Source organism: Epinephelus lanceolatus, chromosome 19, assembly GCF_041903045.1.
Source record: "Epinephelus lanceolatus isolate andai-2023 chromosome 19, ASM4190304v1, whole genome shotgun sequence".
Taxonomy (NCBI): Eukaryota; Metazoa; Chordata; class Actinopteri; order Perciformes; family Serranidae; genus Epinephelus; species Epinephelus lanceolatus.
In genome coordinates this window covers 16758382-16779802 of record NC_135752.1, presented here as the reverse complement: position 1 = coordinate 16779802, position 21421 = coordinate 16758382, and the positions used below count along the sequence as shown (strand labels likewise).

General features: G+C 40.2%; 1 protein-coding gene across 1 annotated transcript in view; it reads right to left on the bottom strand.

The window, feature by feature from the left end:
* Positions 1 to 3522: 3522 nt before the first annotated feature.
* The window catches only part of eng (endoglin), a 53041-nt gene continuing 35142 nt past the window's right edge, over positions 3523 to 21421 (bottom strand). Inside the window, exons 5-14 of the mRNA XM_033646906.2 lie at positions 18753 to 18930; positions 11962 to 12139; positions 11758 to 11860; positions 11300 to 11495; positions 10755 to 10906; positions 8990 to 9220; positions 8704 to 8770; positions 4213 to 4323; positions 4087 to 4134; positions 3523 to 4004 (exon numbers count right to left, since the gene is read on the bottom strand). Coding sequence (XP_033502797.2) covers positions 3883 to 4004; positions 4087 to 4134; positions 4213 to 4323; positions 8704 to 8770; positions 8990 to 9220; positions 10755 to 10906; positions 11300 to 11495; positions 11758 to 11860; positions 11962 to 12139; positions 18753 to 18930 — 1386 coding nt within the window. The 3' untranslated portion in view covers positions 3523 to 3882. The remainder of the gene's footprint in view (positions 4005 to 4086; positions 4135 to 4212; positions 4324 to 8703; positions 8771 to 8989; positions 9221 to 10754; positions 10907 to 11299; positions 11496 to 11757; positions 11861 to 11961; positions 12140 to 18752; positions 18931 to 21421) is intronic.

Genomic DNA, 21421 nt, shown 5'->3' with positions numbered 1-21421 from the left:
AACAAATATTGGGTTCATGGATCAACCGTCACTCTGCAGCTGTAGCCCTCATTATGCATCTGTGGAGCTTCTGTCTAGCATTAGCACTGCAGTGGCTGATGCAGCCTATCAAATGTAAAGAGCAGACGTTGACTAATTTGAACAAGAAACTTTGGTAACACTTTACTTGAAGGTATCTACCAAAGGGTGACATGACACTGTCATAACTATACACTATACTTGTTATGAACATTATGTACATGTCTTAACGTTTATGACTGCTGTCATTCGGTCAAGTGTCATTTGGTTTTTATAATGACAAGTTGACATTGTTTGGGTTGTCTTGATTATGACAACTTGACATTAACCAGGATGACATTACCAGAGGATGTCTTTGTCATGACAATAATAATCATTATGTCAACTTGTCATAAACACAAAAAGAGGTGCATTTCTTAATGTCAAGTTGTTATGACAAAGACATCTGGTAATGTCATCCTGGTTAATGTCAAGTTGTCATAATAAGGACATCCCAAACAATTTAATGTCAACTTGTCATGACAAAAACTGAATGACACTTAATGACAGCAGTCATAAATGTTTATGACATGTACATAATGTTCATGACAGGTTCATAACCATGTCATGTCATAGTTATGACAATGTCATGTCACTCTTATGTAGATACCTTCAAGTAAAGTGTTACTGAAACTTTTTACTGTCAAGTGACAGTTTCCATTTTATTGCCATGTGACAGCTGGAAATAAAGCTAGAGCTGGATTTTGAAAGCAGTCTTCATGGAATTAAAGCACAACTGAATGTTCTGTTGCTACTATTGATTATACTATATAAACCAAATAGGCTGTATTCAGAGCTGGTGACTTATGTGCAAAGTTTAAGGGAAAGGCTGGGGAGCTTGCTGGTGTTAACTCAGTTTTGGAAATATAGATATATCTCAATACAACATATGCACAGTCAACGTGACTGAGGTTGCCAGTTTTCAACTGGAAATGGGGTTTTGTAGCCCAAACATTTGTTTTAAATCTTACAGATTTAATTTCTTTTTGCAAAAGAAAAAACTAATTAAATGTGAATTTCATTATGGAATATTTAAGCCTATTGTTTGTACCTAAAGTGGGACTGTCAAAATATCAGTTTTTCACTTCACAATTATTAAGACTATAGGAGTTCACGATACGGGTATTATCGCGATTATATATGGAAATTTAAATATTAATATTGCTATCTGTCAAATTCAACTTTAACTTTGTTTACGGCGCATTTTGTCTCTTTTATTTTGGCAAATGAATTACACTCAAAATTCAAGTGCAGTGAGATGAGGAGAGAGTCTGTAACCGTAACTGCAACAAAGCATACAAAAAGAGCAATTAAAATTAATGGCTAGTGAAAAGGCAACCAGATGGCGTTGTGGGAGGGAGACAAAGCGAGAATGGAAAGAAACAGGAATGATTTAACAGGCGCTGGATTATTCCCCCGATTTTATCACATCTGTATTACTAACATAATATCAATATTTAATTTTTAAACATCACACTTATCATCAATCAGGATCAGAATGGTCCAGATTTTAAAATCCCATGAGCCCATGTTCTGCTAACAAGGATCACCCAATCAGTCCATCTTACTTTTGTGCCAGTCTCTGGATTGGATCATCGTGACCCACATACAAACTTTTTAAGATTACCAAACACAGATAACCAGTGCTGAATGGGACTATATATCACAATGTAGGCTACTAACTATGTAGAGAACAGGAAGAACAGGCAGCGTGGGGTCACTTTAACTGTTAAGTGTAATAGAAGAGACAGAAAGCAGCATGGGGAATGCGGTTGTTAGAAACTAGGTCTGACTGTGTCATTGTAATTAATATAATGTGATAAACAAAAGTTAAATTAAATGCTCTGGGTTTGATACAGACAGCTATTTGGGGGGGATTGTTCTAGGGGGACTTTTTTTTACTTTACTGTGCTTGATAAGTTTAAAAGTTTTATTACATTTTGTTCCTCAAAGCCACACCGAATCCACTCTCCTGCTGGGATCAGAATAATTCAGACTTTTTTAGATCCCAGTCCTACCAAAAAGTTCTGAACAACACATACTGGAGGTTTGATTCTATCAAAACCAAAACTGTGACAGGGTTATGTGATCTAACACAATTTCAGAGTTGTTTTCTTTTTTTTCTTTTGAATAACCCATTAAGGCTTTGATCCAATCTGATCCGATCACATTACTTCTGAACAACTGGGCTCTGGAGTTTGGTCACATCGATCCATATCATCCATTAGAGGTCTAAAAATGATTTCCCTGTTGTTTCGCATCAAAAGATAGAGCAGTAGCTGGCTACATTTTGAATGACAAGACACTGAATATGAGCAAGCAGGTTGGACACTTTATACTTGCTTAATGTCTTGATCTTGAAATACACCAAAAGTGATGGTTTATTCACTGTGAACATTTGCATGGAGGTACACAGGGTGATAATGAAGAGTCTTGTTGTATGTATGTGTTTGTGCATATTACCACAGACATGCCATTTCAAGTGAAAAATTGTGATTACAACAAATTATCAGGCAGTGGTAACAGACTGAGAATGGACATTGTGCAAAGGAAAAGTACTGGAGTTTCACCTTCAGACAGACTATTTTGGGGAAACTCCACCCTATGGGTGTAGCTGTATGAGTGGTGCTCAAGTCCATACCTAAGTCTGGGGTCTGATGACTGATGTGCAGAGTTTTAGTACTGACTCCTCATTATGGGCACATTACTCAGCTCTGAATACAGCCATGTATCTCTGCATGCTGTGCTGTACATTACAGGAGTGATTACTTCTCAGCTCACATAAATAAAAGTACTTTTTTCCCTTGATGGTTCATGATTTATTGGAAACCTTCGGGCCATAAATCTAATTTTGGGATTGGTTTTGTTGAGTAATTAGGAAATCAAGTATATTTGTAACTTTCAATAAACACTGGAAGAAAAAAACCTTGATATGAAGGCCCTGATACAGCTATTGGATAGCATAAAAATGGCACCATGGCTATGTTTATGAGCTACAAATGACCCAGAGGGTCAACTCCAAGATTCACCTAAAGTGACACAGAATAAAAACATAAATTGAAAAAGGCAGAAAATAAGATCAATTCACCAGAGAAGTCTAGTTTTAAGTTCACACTTGGCTCCAGACTTCTAAAAAATAGGAGGTAGCTGTTAACTATTGACCTCGAACTCCAATTAAGACAAATACCCCTTGAAGTGAGCATTTCATTGACTGGTTTGAGATCCTGACATGTTGAGCTTTTCCGTCCCCGAGACGTTGTTGATAACTTTTGGGACCGACCTAGTCGAAAGCCCTTCATATTTTTATAGCTTAGATGTGAATGCAAAACAGCTTTTCATCTGTTTTTCAAAGTCGGTCTTTTGACTGGTCTGTCTCCTGTCTAACTATTATTGTGCTGCCATCACACAAGCACAATTCATCGAATGGAATGCAGTGAATTTCCTGTTAGCTCTTGGGGGATATGGTTTGTTTTTCCTGTTGCTGGGAGCCAATTTATTTTTTTTTCTCCTGCCCTCTTTAACTTCCTGTCTAGGAGCTTGACATTACAGAGAGGCTGCAGAGGTGAGCATCAGAGGCCATTGATTACACTTCTGTTATCCGTCACCCAGCTCCTTCCCTGATCCACCATTACAAACTCCCAGATCACATCCATTTCAGGCTTGGTGAGTCTCAGACGTGGGTTGTGCTTTTTAATGAGAATTTGATGGGGCAGGGAGGGGAGAAATGCTTTTTAAGCATTATTACAGAAAACAAAAGCACAAAACCCGTATAGGTGACTTTGAAGGGAGACGGTAGCTCTGCTGGTGGTGGAGATTACCATAATCTCATGCCATGCTGCTGGTCGGTGTACTTTGGGTGCTTCCAATGCTTGCGTTGGCGCTGCTGTTCTCAGAGGGGGAAGGGTTGTTAGAGACAGGTTGTCGTTTTGCTCCTGAGCAGTGGCACCCTGAGGAAAGATGAGAGAGAGAGGCAAATAAGATCCTGATGAAAAGGAAAGACCAAATAAAAAGAAAAGAAAAATGCCTCACCGGGAAGATTTGCTGCGGTTGAGCCTTTGTCCAATCCAGTTGGGTACCCTGACATAAACAGAATGATACAATAAAAAATCCAGACAAATATCAACTTAGAAACACAACACTGTGAGTCATACGTACCTGTTTTAATTCTGATAAACCACAGTGCTCCGATAAGTAAAACTCCAATCAGGAACCCTCCAAAAGCAATGCCCAGGACACCAGGTAGGCCAAAATCAAAGCACGGTGGGGCTGAAACATATATCAAAAACAACAATGTATGCAAGCTTCAGGTAAACAAGAGTCACAACAACTGTGAGTCAGAACTGATGGTTACCGTTCAGACCAGCACAGTACAAAAATAAATTAGCAGAGATTTGAAATGCTCTTGATCTACAGTAGGTGGTCGAAGCTAACATCCTGATGTTATGTGCTTTTGTCACAGTATGGCAGAGGAAATACCTGCACACTAATGCAACTGGGCTGAACAGCAGCAAAAAAGGTTAAGAAGCTGAGATCAATGCAAATTGTAATAGTTTTCATTTTATTAGTCATTTTATTAAGGACATCAGTGCACAAAAAGAAGGCACTGATAATAGTCAAGGACTCAAATTTTGCTGCTGTCCTTATTCACTTTTTATTATTTTTTATTATTTCATTATTAATTTTTTTTTTAACTTTTTTTTTATTATTTATTTTATGTTTATTTATTTATTTATTTTATTATTTTTTTGCAATTTGAACATCCTTCTTTTTGTGTAAATAAATTGACTTCCTTTTTCTTTTCTTTTTGCATTGATCTCAGCCTGTGAACCTTTTTTAGGGCTGTCCAGCCCAGCTGCATTGGTGTGCGGGTATCTCCTCTGCTGTCCTTTCATGGTTGTCCATTGTACTGACGCACCTGAGATACACTTTTTTGTTGCCCTAGGTAGGATCAAATTCACAGCAGCTCTAAGACTTTCCTTTTGTCACAGTGACATTATTTTCATGCGATGATACAGTTGCAAGTTGTCGATGCAACATACAGGAGATTTAACTGTGATATAATATATGTAATATAAATAATATAATATAATAGATTCACTTGGGAATAATGAAAGGTTCAAGGATATCAGCAATCTTATCAGATTTGCTGATTTCTCCAGAGAACCAAAGCAAACAAGAAGTACCAGTTGCCGGCACCATATTTTCTTGCAGTGTAACGGAACACCCACTCAGTAATTGTACTGGCGTGTCTAGTGAATACTTTGGTTTTAGGCAACAAAGTCTTGAATTCGAATTGTAGGAGTTTCCTGGCATGGTTTGTTAAATAAAAACAAAACAACAAAACCCTGCTTTCAACTACATAACCATGCAATGACAATGAATCTCTGCCGAAAAGGGACACCTAAATGGTTCTAACATGGAAAGATACCTTACCGAAACCAACAGGTACCTCAAAGGTCAATTTAAAGATCGATCAATTTAAAGACTGATGGTATAGATTCTAAAACGACTATCAGTAATGTAAATATCAAGCTATGGTCCTTTAATGCTATGCTTTTCCCACTCCTAGTTACCATGGCAATACCATCAAAATGCAGTAAATATACCAGTCATTACTTTTTCAATGTTAGACCTCCGCCAAACTGGAATGAAAAAGTAAATTTGTGCTGATTGTTTCTGTCTTAATTTAATGATACAAATTTCAATTTACAATCAGCTTTGGCATTGGTGATGTTCTGTGTGCTCACTTGAACCGACGGACGTGCTTCACCGCTGACAAACTTAATAGAAATCATAAAATTCGGGGCCAGCAGCAATAAAAAATAGTTTTACTTTAAATCAGCTCTGAAAGTGAAAAGGCACAGACAAATACTGAAACTCACTCAAGCCCATGACATACAGCGCTGTGGCACAGACATCCAGTACTAGCCTGGCAAGGCCATCCCACAGTTCTGCTGCGCTCATTGTGGTCTGGCAAGGCCATGAATGGATTACCTTGAGATAGACGTCATTTCGAGAAGGCTGTACAATAGATCATTGACAGTTTTCCTCTTCACTCAGACATCATCTTAAACTCCACAGTTATTGATTTATTTGCTTTTGATTTTCTCAGATCCTTGAAAAAACCTCAACCAGGATCAGATTTTAAATACTTTTGACAAAGAGAGCAGTTTGCTTTATGATATCTGTATCTGACTTGGATGAAACTGATTGCCAAATTCTTTCAATTTTGTTCCAAACACTGAATTTGGGAATGTCCTGTGGCTCTACAAGGCTACACACACACATCACTTTGTCTGAAACCATGCCAATGAACCTGCAGAAGTCCCCACCAGAACCTAACATAGCCTGTGTGTGCACGCTATTTGTTGCATATAAAGAGAAACAGTGCACAAGCACGTGCTTTTCCCTCTCCCCTTCTTCTGGTACCTGTGGAGATCCTCCTACAAGAATCTAGAACATTTGGAAGAAACTAATCATCACCTTTGCACGAGTTTCTCTCACCTGCCTCTGCTGCCTCCTGCCTCCTGCCTCCTGGTGGAGTGTGCTAGGCTAAGTACTATACTGGGCTTCATACAATACAGCTCCCCTTTCCTGAGGTACATTAAAGAGAGGACATGAAGGACAGGAGACAGCGGGTTTGTTTTGTAGAAACTTGCCACCACTCTGTGCATCATGTGTATTTGAGTTTATGTGTAGAATAATGTGCAGTGCAACTACTTCTGGATGTGCTGATATCAGAACATGCAACATTTCTATTGAAATGCATGGACATTAAGAAAGTACAAAGCCTGATATTGTACAAGCGATTCCATGAGGGTTTTGTTTATTCATTTCTAGTCAAACTATGACTACATTAAATATTATAATGCTGATATTTGATTAAACAACAACAAATATTAACTGAATTAAACATGACCCAGAACACTAAAACAGTGACATCTTGTGGGCACTTGAGCCAACTGCATCCCAGACAGCCAACCCAGTTTGTTGATCTGTCAGTGAGGAACATTCTTTGACCCCAAATGAGCCTGAAACATCACAGCAACTCCAGCAGGCTTTCTCTTGAGACTTTTTTTTCTCTAATCAGTCACTGTGTTAGTTTGTACAAGTGAGGCTTTGACAGCAAAGCTGAATAAACAAGAGCAGGAAGCAGAAGCTCCAGTGCAGGTGGAGAGGAGGAGGCAGACAGCAGGCCTGTGCTGTGACTCCCTGGAGCCCTCTGTATGAAAACTACCAAACAGGAATGATCGCTGAATGGAGCACTCAGTCCTGCCCGGTGACGGCTCGCGACAGAATGCGGTCTGCTAGGCCCGCTGATATAACCCGTGTATAGCTGACACTGGGTAATTAATGGAACCACACAGACGGACCCACCGCACCAGTGTGTTCCTTTAAACTGTGTGCTATTCCTGTATTTCAGTCTCCAGGAAGACGATTTGATTTGCGTAAGTTAAAGCATAACAGCAAAGAGGAGGACAAACAGGACACAGGAAAGCATGGATGAGTAGTTTAGTCTAACATACCAATCATTATCTGTCTCCTCTAGACGGAAATTGAGGATAAGAGAAGCTTAAGGAATAAACAAACCCATTATCAGTTTCACAAAAGAAGTCTGACAAATTCCAGGTGATTCCTCATTTAATCAACACCTACTTCCTTGTGACATTTTCAGACTGAATCATTTGAATTTTCCTAGAAATTAATCATCTGTCTGTCTTTCCCCGAAGAAAAGACACCTCTCCTCGTCTGACTCCTCTGTGTTGAATGGTCTGACAATAGCACCCGGCCCAGTGGCTGTGTTTGGATAGCAACACAGTCAGACCACCTTGGAAACACAAAGGACTTCACCTCCCTCCCCTGAGGGCCATTACTTCTGATTGTGGCCACAAGGTCAGCCTGCAGACCTTCCTAAAGGACGAGGCCCAGCCCCGCAACCCCTCACTGGCTTCACTGAATATCCTAAGTTCACTGTTATGACAACCGCCTGCGCAGCACTTGTTGTGCACTGAAAGCAACAATTGGAATGAAAATTATAGCAGCAAGCAGCAATTCAAATGGCAAAGCACCGGCCTAGCAATTAAGACCTGAGGGCAAAAAAAAAAAGGTAATTCAAAAGTTTTACTGAGAGTTCAGAGAGTTTCTTGTTAGAGAATTAATTAAGAAACATTCATCTTCACAGTGAGGCTTTGTCAAGAAATGACACCTTTTCAGGACAACTTTTTGTATGGATCATTTTCAGGACTGGAGCTCAATGTGAATGCAGTATGTTTTGTTTGTTTGCTAATTGTTTTGTTGAAATTAACTGAAAAAAAGGATGAAACACTTACTGGTGTTATAAATGTTTCTTATAGCTGTTGTTAACTCTCTAGTTCCACTGAACTGCCTGTTTATTGTATGTATTATGTAACATTTACATTACAATATTTACACATTTACATTTACACAACAAAATGACTGCAGGAATAAAGTTATAAAACAATCTGACGTACAAGAAATGTATATATTTTTCCTTTTTGGAAAGTTTTAGAGAGTAAGTTAGTGTAGGAAAAGAGCAAAGAAAGAAGTCAGGATTTGGTCCAGTGAGGGCTTAAGTAGCATCTGACTCAAAAAAAGTTCATATTTTGGAGTTTAAACTGAACTCACTTGGTGGTTGCAGACACGGCTGGGTAACCTCCAGATTCCTCTTCACTCTTCCTCCATCTCCACATTTCTAGCAGAGCGGTGAGAGAAAAAACTTATCAGCAAAACTCATAATGTCATAAGTGTGTCAAAAATTGCATTTAGGCTATAAAAGCTCCCACTGCCACAGATCTACACAGACACTCAACACAAAATATTCTACACAACCAAAGGGAGGTTTTAACACAGGCTGTATTTTGTTATGCAACATTTTTTTAAAGCAGCATTAAAAAAGTTGATACACTCCTACCTCACTGTAGCAGAGTTTGACAGAGCATTCCAGGTCCCATGTGGTGGACGTCAGCTCTTGGAGCTGATCTAAGGAGAAGCTGAGTCGGGTGCTGTTGGGACAAGAATTTAAAGAGCAGGCCTCTGGCATGATGGGTAGCTCTTTCTCTACAGGGCATGATCCCGTGGAGCGCACAAAGCAGCTGATCACCTTGATGGTCAAGACAATATCCCCTAAAGTGTGCCCTGAAATCTACAGGAAACAGAGGACAGAGCAAATAAACCAACAGAATGGGAAAAAATACAAAAATCTGTCAGATGGGCATAGAGTGCTGCAGTTATGGAGTTTTTTGTGGGCTGACACAGACGATAGTGTCGCCCTGGTTCCCTTGGCAAAAAGCCAGAGGGATACTCTCATTGGGTTTTGGATTATTGCAGAAAATAAAGTCTGTGGCAAACAAAAGTTTATGATACTAGCACTGAACAGCTACATACTGAAGCCCAAATGCAATCGCCAGAGGTAAAAAGCTAACGTTAGGCTGTAAATGAACAATACTACACAGTTGCATGGCTAACAATCACCACCACAACAAGGCTGTAGAGCCATGTTCAGCTAGATGACGTTCTGTAGTCTCATTTAGCTACTTATTAACAACAGACCTTATTTCAAGCATCTAACCAAAAACCCATTCAGAAACATCATTGACTCTGAGATGAGGGAACCAGGAGTGCTAAAATACTAACTCATTTCTGGGTTTTAAGACGCAATCCTGCAACACTATTAGCTGAGTTTGGCAACATGCTACAAATGCAATGAGTTAGAGCTCTGATTGAGCCCAAGCCAGGCTGTAATTTCTCAACATTCCCACGTGCTTGAATCAGGTAGGGTTCTTTCAAATTTTCCCACTGTTAAAGGTTTAGTGAGTTGCATTTAGAGGCACCTAGTGGTGAGGTTGCAGAACTGCAGCGTTACCGTGAACCGAATGTGAGAACTACAATGGCTGACCCAAAAACCCAAATGGCCCTATGTAGGGCTGGTGTTTGGTTTGTTTGTCCTGGGCTACTGTAGAACAACATGGCGGACTCCTTGGAAGAGGACCCGCTCCATATCTAGGTATAAACGGCTCATTCTAAGGTAACCAAAAAAAACAAAAAACAAAAGCAAAACATGATTCCAAGTTTCATGTGATTATACATTCGGGAAAACATAGCTAAGAATATTATACTCAATTACTACCAATAGATGCCCCCAAATCCTACACACTGGACCTTTAAAGTGTTGTATTTCTATTTGAATATACAAAGTTACATTTTTTTTCTTGCGCTTGGCACTCAAGAGTGTGGTGCTCTGAATCTAATAGTGTATTCCAACAGTATCCCAGATTTATGAGCAGTCTTGTTTGTGCCAAAGTGTCCAGTGAGTGGCTATTTGCAAACGCACCCTGTGTTACAAATGCAGCTTGTATTAAATATTTTAAAATTTAAAAAAAAAATAAATAAAATGAAAGTGGAAATTTGCTATGTGGGCTCATGCAGGATTGGGCCTGATATTTTTAGGGCCCAATCAAAGCTCTGCAATGAGTATAAAATTCTGAGCTGTACTTCAGAACAAAATACAGTATTGCACATAAGCCTTTCAAAGTGATTTTGAAATGACTGATCAATATTGTATATTAGCTGCTGAGCAAGTCTTTTCATTCTGCATCATCCCCCATGTTTAGCTGTTTTTGAGCAGGAGCTGAGTGAGGGGACGTGAAATACAGCTGAGAGGATGAATGATTTCTTACCTCTGCATAAATTCTCTTGTCACTCTGCACCTTGGTGTTAGAGTCCAGGGGAGAACGATAGTCTGGGGATGTGTATAGCTGCATCAGCAGTGGCATCTGATGAGGGGCATTGGTTGTGACGAGAGCGGCGGGTGTTGTTGCTGGTTCTAGAACTGGAAGCGAAACAAGTGAAATTAAAAAAGATCAACAAAAGATAAACCACATGCATCCATTTTTTGTACCACTCTTTACCCTCCTCAATACAAAATCTTTAAAGTTATAGGATTTAGGCAAAATACTAAGAACTTAAAAAACTCAAAAGGATATTAAAACTGCAGCACATCACATTGTGTATGTAAAATAATATACTGAATGTAATAATGATAATGAAGAATATTACTTTTACGATTATTAAAACTGTCATTATCCTCCAAATTTCCCATCTCACTGCTGGCATTATGTAACGTATTATGCGTGGGCTGTGGCTTTCTGCAGAGCTGAGTTGACTCTCTTTGCACAAAATCCCTCAAAGTTGAAAACAACTTTTTTACCTTTTATCGTCTTACCTGCGGGGTTGTCTTTTCTTCCGAGGACCAGTAAAACCGCAGAGTCCTCTGGTCTGAGTTCAGTGTAGCTGGTGAAAGTAGTGGCTTTGAAGTGATCCAAAGCCGTCCTCTGCACATCCTCTGCATTGTCGCTGTTCAGTGTAAACAAAGGCTGGATTTTGTGTGTGATGGTGGGCAGCAGGATGTCATTGTTGGACTGTAGAAAGAGAAGATGGGTTCAGATAAATCAGTAATGACTTGGAGACTGTCTTTCACAAGTAGTCACTCAATAATAGGTATGTTCTCACGTACATAGGAAAGATTATTATGGTTTAACTGTGTTATTAAGTGAGCTAAATCACATGATTGACAACAGTGTAACAGAGTGGAGTTAATGAATCTTATCTGACATGGTTATGATACTTAAAACATGCTAACTCTCTGTGCTATAACCAGAGTGTGTGTATGTGTGAACTTACAAAAATATGGGCGTGTTGTGGGTTGAGGAAGATCCATGTGGTGCCCTGAGGGCCTCTCAGGAACACACTAGTCTTCATAGCGTCAATGCGAAGTGACACATTGCTGCAATATGAAGAATCAAAAGTTACGAGGGAAATTTTGCCTGACAACAATAGGAAAACAATACATAAGATGCTACGTCTTGTAAATCGCAAGGTTTTTACCGAACGCTGGCATTCTCTGGGATGTTTATGATGTGAAGCTCGGCATCGCTGGGTGTCTGCTGCTGTGGGGAGCAAGATTTGAACGAGGAAGCCAGGGGTGCTGTTTTAATCTTCATAAAGTGCTTCTCTAATGCATCTTCATTTTTAAGTATGCAGTTGCGGGAGCCAGGTTTGGTTCCTGTAAAACCACAAACATTCATTTCGCATTACTGTTCATTCTTGTTTGCAAAACAAAAAACGACATTCCTGGGGAAATCAGGAGTAATAAAATTATTTCTGCATCTGTAATGTCATATAATAAACAAGACAACAGCTCCAAAAAATGAACCAACAGCAATTCTGTTAAAATGCTTAATTGTGGCAGAGGGGTTGTGGCTGCAATAAGCAATAGCAATTAAAGCCTATTTTTTATGTTTATTCTACAGGGTAGTTTTACTGAGAGTGATGCTCTGGGAGACTATTTCCATTCAGTGTGGCTGCTGACAGAAATTCAGTTTACAGTGTTTTTCTTGGTGGCCAGCACTGGGGAGCGATAGCCCAGCCCGCAGCAGAAGACCAAACTGCTGGGGCAGGCACATTAGCACCTCGCCTCTCCTCGCTATGGGAGATGTTCCTGGAGCAGTCCCGTGAGAGTACGCTATGCTCAGCCTTTGACCAAATAATGGTGAATGATGGTTTACAGGTGCACCCTGGTGCAATGCTCAAATTGCTACACACATTTTGGTTTGGAACACTCCACTGGAAATTGGGGTGATATATTCCTCAGCACCTCATATAGCCCCATCATAACAAGTATGCTGAGCAGCATGAAAGACACACAACAGCATAACTGAGCCACATTTTGACAAGAACACTGTTTGCAACAGAAATAATAATAAATGGGTTCCAAAAGGGTTCCTCCTCATGGGCTGAGGTTCTACCCAGAAACATTTGCTTTTGAATAATCCTACTGGAAAGAAAGGGCTTTTCAAGGCTTCTTTGTGAGACCAATGCCCAGGTCAGATCAAAGATTCGCAACGAATACTTGCAATGCGCCCTTCTGCAATGTTCTAAATAGCTGCCGGTTCACACCAATGCAATTAGATGAAACAGTGTATCATCGCTATGCAACAATTCTTTATACTTCAGTTTTGATTTCTAGCTTTTCAGGCTTATTTTGTGCCTGAATAGAATTTGTAGCTTCTGAAAATACAAAACGAGCATCAGATGGACTGTATTCATAAATGTGACACAATAATATAAAGAACCAGTGCCAGTTAATCTGTAAATAAAAAAGTACACCGTGTGGATGGAATCAGAGGGCTCAGTGGGGACGGAGCACCTTCTGCAGCACAACACACTTCACTATAAGTCAACTGGCTGTTAAAACAGGTGATGTGCTTAACGTTCTAAAAACCAGCCGCCGGTGATTTGACCAGTGGAGCTGCAGGTGACACCATCAGCTGGCTTGAGTCTAACTCAGACCAGCCAGTTCACACCGCTGCAACTTTTCTCTGCAATGATCTAACACAGTTTTGTCTCGTTGTGAATCTTTGGTCTGAACTGGGCTTAAGAGTTTCATTAAGAACCCTTTTCATCCAAAGAACCATTTGTTGGAAGAAAGAGTTCTTCAAGGATTGTTGAAAGCACAGGTGTTTAAGTCTATTCAAACCCGGGTTTCACATGGTAACTTTAAATGTAGATGTATCTAAAATGCCCTTAATCATTTTACTTGTGTTCTGCCATAGCTGATATCTCTACCATCATTTCATGCCATAGAATACCACATGGTCAGCCAAATAATTATTCTACCATATCTTTTAAAGATGCCAGGTACTTGGCATTTTGTGTTCGCATCTAATTTGAGTGTAGTAGTGGTAATATAACAAAATCTTATTATAATCTAATCATTTTTTTAAAAGAAGTATGTGTAACTATTGAGGATGAAAGGAGATCCGCACGGGAAGGTGAGATTCTCCATCTGATTGCATGTTCTTTTTTCTGTACCATAGATAAGCAACTCTAAATGGTATGACATCTATCAATTATCAAACCACGGTATACCTTGAAACCCTTGTATCAGAAACCAAAAAAGATTCTCCTACGGTGACGAGCCGAAGAACCATATATGATTCTAGTTAGCACCTTTATTTTTAAGAGTGCGAGCGAGTGTAAGCAGTGGAAAAGAAGTGGATGATGCTAGAGGTATGTTCAGAGACCGTTTTTTTACTGTGAAAGTTTGTTACCATTACTGTACATTGATCATTTCGAACTGACCGCTGCTATCATCCTTGCATAGATGAAACCAGCTCTTATAACCATGTCCTTTTAACCAAGCCTGCAGGGGGCTAAGCATTTGCAACTAGAAGGATTTGGAGGGCTGTATCACTTCAAGCTACTTTTAGTTACTATAAGTCCTGCTGGCTTGCAGCTGTGCAAGTAGAATTTAAAAGCAGCTTCTTTAACACTGCTTAACAAGCCTCTTACGCACTCGCAATAGCATGACCTGAATTTTTAAATCACATTGAGACGTTCAAGAAACCTGAAGGACATTTACATATTTTCTCCTCAGCAAGCTTTCAACTTGGCAACGCAGTGCTGTGTAGTCATCGCACAGACTTTTCAAAACGCCTACGAAGAGGCCTACGCAAGTTCACCTCACACCTCAATACAGGCCAAAGGATCCAACGAAACAGCAATGTAAACCGTAGCACTGCTTGAGTAATTTTAATGCCCTTGTGGACTATGAGTCACTGAAACACAAGCTAAAACTATCAGTGGCTGAAAACACAGCATTTCATCACAATTTCAAAAACACATTTAAAATGAGAGGAGAGCAAAATGTCATTGCCATACTGTAACACCCTATAATTGACAGATGTGGAGGAGGACACACAAGAGAGGGGTTAAAACTTAATTCATCTAAAATACCGTGAAAGACACTGGACATAAAAGCAGCCACCACTATTCCAGCATCACCGCCGTTTGCTATCTCAACCCATGTCAGAGCTCTGCTGTGGCTCTGACCGCCTTAAGGAGGCTTTGTCAGGAAATAATTGTGCTTGCATGGAGCATCCCGCTGCTACCGCTGCTGGCAAGAGCAGACAATAATATTCGTAATGTCCAGCCTTTACTCAGCCATGGATGCTCACTTTAAATCATAGTGTTTTTGTGCCTCCATCTTCAGCATTGGTGGTTTGTCAGCGTGCAGGTATTTGTGCTTTAAATATGCAGCATTATGGAAGGTTTACTGAGCTTTAAAATCACACGTAGTGCTGCATGTTTGACAAAGCACTTTTATTTTTGTTCTTTGTTCAAGTCTACATAGATCTTCTAGTTATTAAATGTTATGTTGCTGCTCTAATTGCTCATGCTGTTGTTTAGGTCACTGCTGTGTGGGATAAAGGATTAGTGTGTACACATAGCACTCCCCTGGAAATGTCTAGAATGGTCACATTTAAGACTTGTCCAAATAAGTTTGAGCAGTCTTGGTGTGTACATATAAAATGCAAACAGTGGGAGAGAAGCAATGTTTGATTTTTGGAATTGTATTCAGTGAAGTAGGGGGTTCTATTTCTGCCAGTGTGATTAAAGTTTTAATAATGAGAAACTTTAAAAATATTGAGAAACTTTCTCAAAATCATGACTTAGTAACTGAAAATGATAAGAAACTTTCTGAAAATAATTTGCTATGGTTTCTCATTCATTCATTCATTTTCTGTAAACGCTCATCCTGTTAGGGGTCGCGGGGGGGCCGGAGCCTATCCCAGCTGACATTAGGCAAGAGGCGGGCTACAACCTGGACAGGTCTCCAGACTATCACAGGGCTGACACATAGACAGACAACCACTCATGGTTACATTCACACCTACGGTCAATTTAGAGTCACCAATTAACCTAATATGCATGTCTTTGGACTGTGGGAGGAAGCCGGAGTACCCAGAGAAAACCCATGCAGACACCGGCTTCCACACCCCGGGGTTCTAACTCCCCACCCTAGGTTTGAACCAGAAACCCTCTTGTGTGAGGTGACAACGCCGTAGTTACCTAATGGCATGCTAGCTCTAAGTATGCAATGGAACGTTTAAGTGCAAAGTTTCCCCACACATATTTATTTGTACTGGCCCGTCGGGATGACAACATCTGCTGCCATGTATTGATTTTCTATTTTTGGTGCTGGACCGTTCATAAGGAGCACTGTTGGCATATATAAAGCCTACCGTTTGAGCAGCAGAACAGCAGGTGCAGTGAAAAGGAAACTTAACTGTTCATTGTGTTGGGTCTAAAAGTTTGCTATAACTCACATAAAGCTGCTCCTTTCACCAGCTCTGATCAGATCGACTGATCAATTATCCACTAAGCAACTGCTGGCAAGGAAAAACAGAACTCATGAAGAGCTCTGTGCTGCGTTCACAGACCCACAAATACCTCCAAATTTAGAGAGGAAACACAGAGTGGTAAAAAGGGACACACAAACACACACAGAGTTTGCACCTTTAGCATCGGGCTTGATGAGAGCGTGGATGTGAATGACAGACTGCATTTGGCAGTCACAGCAAGATACTGTGATTTGACTGTAAGGGAGAAGCTGTGCTACTTAAAATCAATGCCCCAAACAACAAAAGGTGAGAAGTTTTTTGAGGGGCAAGAGATTGACATTATATTGGTGTTGAACAGGGATTAACAAGAACATTTAAAAATGGCACTTCATGTCAAAAAGGTTGCTGACCCCTGTACTAACTCATTATTTTGAGAAAGTCTCATTATTTTCAAAAGGTTTCTTGTTATTTTGAGATCATACGGCCTTATTTGAGAAAGCCTCTCATTATTTTCAGATACTAACTCATTGTTTTGAGAAAGTTTTTCACCTTACTATATAATGCTGAAAACTCTGTGTGTGTGTCTGTGTGTCTGTTCCACGTTTTTCTCCTCACTGACTTGGTCAATCCATGTGAAATTTGGCACAGTGGTAGAGGGTGATGGGAGGATGCGAATGAAGCAATATTACATCAATTGGCCAAAGGGGAGCACTATAGCAACCGATTGAAATTGCAAACTTTGAATGGGCATATCTCACGCCCCGTATGTCGTAGAGACATGAAACTTTGCACAGAGATGCCTCTCCTCATGAGGAACACATTTGCCTCAAGAACCCATAACTTCCGGCTTATAGATTTTCTGCCATTTTGAATTTTTTGAAGAACACTTCAAATCGATCTCTTCCTAGGAAGTTTGACCGATCTGCATGAAACTCGGTGAACATAATCTAAGGACCAATATCTAAAGTTCCCTCTTGGCAAAAGTTGGAAAACTTACTAAAACTGAGCTTCTATAAGGCAATGAATATTGCGGAGGACGTGGCTCATCACATAAAGGTGTATAACGTCTCAAGGGTTTCACCGATCACCACGCAACTTTGTAGGCATATGACCACACATAATCTGAGGGGACCCCTCCATTATTGACCCCATCAAACAAAATGGGGGCGCTAGAGAGCTAATTTCTTATCTAGGCCTAACCGCCATATCGATTTTTACTAAACTTGGTAGATATGTAGAACAGGACACCTCAAGGTGACTGGAGAAATTTAACTCTAATTGGCAACTTGGTGGCGCTATAACAACAGAAAAATGCTTAAAAATGGCTAAAATGCGACCAATCGCTGTGGCTCCCCCTGTGGCTCCCTCCGTGTTTTTTTTTTCTAATTTTTGGTATGACTAAGTCATGGTATGGTATGCTGTACATAATCACGGAAACTGTCAGTGTGTCATTCTGTCAGTCAGTCATTCTGTCTGTCCCATGTTTTTCTACTCACTGACGTGGTCAATCTATGTGAAACTGCACATAGGCATTGAGGATTGGCATAGGTAGAAGGTGACAAAGCTACCAATGGGTATGGACTAGTTATAATAATTTACAGGTTATTTTTTTTCATCACACTGGCAGAAAAGGTCTTCCATACTTAAGTATATAGAATTCTGACAGCACAGCATTTTAATTCAGAGGACTACATATTCCCCTAATGTTTTAAGGTGCCTTTGCAGAGAATGGCCATATGGCAGCCTGTGGTGGGCCCGCACACCTTCTTTTAAAACAGCATGACTTCTGTTCCTGTACCTAATGCAGCTTTGGGGGGTAGGTGTTGTCACTCCCTCAGTCAAGTCTGTACATAGTCATCATCTGATTTCACATGCTGAGTTATATATTTTCTGGTTTAAAAAAAAGGTTAAAAGCAACATACTGTAATGTAATATCTTTTAAAAACAAAAAATCAAAATAAAAAAGTGAGACACAGAACACGTATTGCAATATGCTTTCATCAAGGAGCAGTGTTTTCCACTGGAGATTGATTTCATACAGACACACACACACTTATAGAAGGAGGTTAGTGATTAATTTCATTGAGAGCTCTCTGGAAACAAACCCTGCATCCATCCGTGATCACTGTGCTGCAGACTCGCTGCTGAGTTATGTAAGCTGGAGCTGTGTGTTGTGTCGCCTGTAATTGCTTTGCTCTTGTCAGCACCAAAAATACTGTTTCAGACCAAACAAAGATGCAGATAGCATATCTTAGATAAAAATCATAGTGTCAAGGTTGATGAATCCGAAACTCTCTCAGGCAGGCAGAAAGCCCTTTGCAGTATTTCGGTGGTCTGATAGAATCTTGTAACGCCGTCTCACTTGCATCCACAATTCATTACCAGAGCCTGTAATTGACTCCCTCCAAACTGGCAAAATTCAGAAGGAGAAACCCAGTCAGTGTAAAAAAAAAATGTTAGTAAAATATCAGAAGTTACACAAACGTTTCTCACCATCTGTTCCCGTCGATGACATTACTATCAGATTTCGGATTGTGGTGAATGAAGTCACACCCCCAAACTTCTGTGTCGCCCACTTGACCAGCTCCTCGTCTTGAGTGGGGAAGTCTTCCTTGTGGAGATTGTTGTGATGGTGATTAGCATGTAGTGTAATTGTGGAGTCATTGTTTATCTGGAAAGTAGAGCCCAAGTCATGCCAGTGAGTTTCATTTCATACCATTTCCAGAAAGAGCACAGTCACAATCACCCATATCCTCAGAGGCATGAGTCTGTCTGCTACACATTGCTACAATAACACAGAACCGAGTGAGTCAGCTTTATATTTATTTCTATTCACCCTCATGTCTGCTCACATTTTGTTGTATCAAACATGCCTGCCCATCCCTCTTATTCCCCGCTAATATACTTTTTTTTACCCTCCACCCAACTCTCCCTCTATTCTCTGAGCAGGGTGCTGTTAAAAAGAAATGTTTATTATGGTTAAGTGTCCACGAGCCCAGTTGCACAACCCTGTTGGAGCCATGGTCTTTCCTTTGCTTCCTGAGTGGGGCCAGGAAATGGGACCTTTTTTAGCTTTGTGCGTCACCACAGTCGGCTGGAATCTGGCTCCATACAAGGTATAAATATATACATCTATCCCATCGACTAGACACTGCTGTTTCCTCGTCTGGGCCGATGGGAAATAATGGAGTTTACATTAAGCTTTGCATGAATAAGGAGGCGGGGGAGGGGCTTTGGGAATATAGTGGAGATTATCAACAGTAGGCTTCGAGGCAGTTAGACATATGTATAAAAAAATGTGCTCAATAAAGAACCGTTCTAAGACAGAAAACATGTGCTCCAGTTTTATTTTGGGCTCGCCCTTCGACAGATTTTAATCGACACCAATTTGTCCTCTTCTGTGCTGTGTAAGTTCAGCCTCTCTCCTTTTTGTAAACACTTATCTTCACTGACACTCAAGAACAGCTCATTATGCTGAAGGAAACTATACTGTTATTTAGGATGGTACAATGAGATTGGGGACCAGAAATATTTTTAGGACAAGTTTTTTTAATGCAAAAACACATGCATGCACCATTTTATTTCATGTTTAAATGTGCTGGTTTTAATCATTTTCTTTATTCATTTTGAGCTTTAAAATGCACAACACATGCTCAGTGTTAGACAAACTTTAATTATTTTTAAGCCCTTTTTCCACTGAGCAGTACGGTACAGTTCAGCTCACTATGCTTTTTTTCCCCGTTTCCACTGTGAAAAGTTGTGGATGTTTCTAATGGAACCGCTCTGTACTGTCCAAATTTTTGGTCACCCCTCTGTTGGGGTCCCGAGCACACAGATCTGGTACTAAAAGGTGGCGCTGTGAACACTGCAGTCTGTTTGTGGTTGTTTTGCTGCCTCTCACAGCAGCTGTAGTCTGAGAAAAAACAACTTAATTCACTGGGCCGACTGCCAGCAACTTTTAAGGTGGAACGTTAACTTGTAATGCTACTCAATGCATGAGTTGACGATGTGAATCCATCAGCACACCTTAAATTTCACGGTGACTACTTTGACCATAACCTTAATCAATATTGTCTCTCTTGGATTACACTCTTAGTAAAGTTGATCTTAAAGCGTTTAAAAATACTTATTAATTGCAACCAGATTGTGTGAACTGCATCTATCCTAATCCTCGCTCGAAGAAAAAAAAATAAGCGTCACGGAGCGTCACTCCTGTGGGCTACGGCAACACTTAACCCCTGAGCTTGCCTGAGAAGGACTAAATGCACAAACCCGCTTTTTTTAAATATCCCATGGAGAGAGACTCTCACTGCGGCCTGTTTTATTTTGTTCTGAAAATGGCGTGCAACCTTGTTCTGTGGACGATTAACGAGGTGCAGACTGACAGTGAGTGACAACAACCCCGCCCACATGAAAGAGTACGGTTTGTGGTGGAAACATTAAGCGCACCAAGGGTCTAGGTACCACGTCTGACGGGTCACTTCTGGTTCCAAAAGTACCATACTGAAAGTGTTTGGTGGGAATGGGGCTTTAGACACATTACTGCAATGACCATACAGATCCCAGCTGGCCACTAACGTCGTCAGACATTATTATTTGGCTGCATTTAGGTTGTGACATCAGGTGACCAAAAGTCAATGTCAGGACATCTACCACCAGCGTCAATTTGAAATAGTAACTTGACAACATATGACAGTGACATTTTGTTAATTTGAAGTTGTGTTGTTGGGTCACCAAAATTAAATGTCTTCCGAATGTCTCACGCCAATGTCATGTCGACGAACAATAACTCCATTTAATTGTAAGGCATGGAGAACAAAATCCAACATCCGCAAAATGCTATCACATAAACATCCACACAACTCAAAATTCTAACGCTGCTAGACATTAAAAATATTGTCAACCTAACTGTCAATCCAACCAAATTTTACCGTTTCTCCAGTGTAGGAGTCCAATGTCTTTCTGACATCATACTGGCATCCAGTGCCAGCTGGGATGGATATTTGGACCAGGTGACAATAGTTTCACAGCTCATAGCATTTCACCAAAATGAATATAAATGAAAAAAAGTGAAAATAGAGTGGCGAAGAGCAGAACTGCATTTTCTGGCAAACATCCTGTTAATGTTTATCAAGTATGTTTGTTCACATCACGAAAATCCC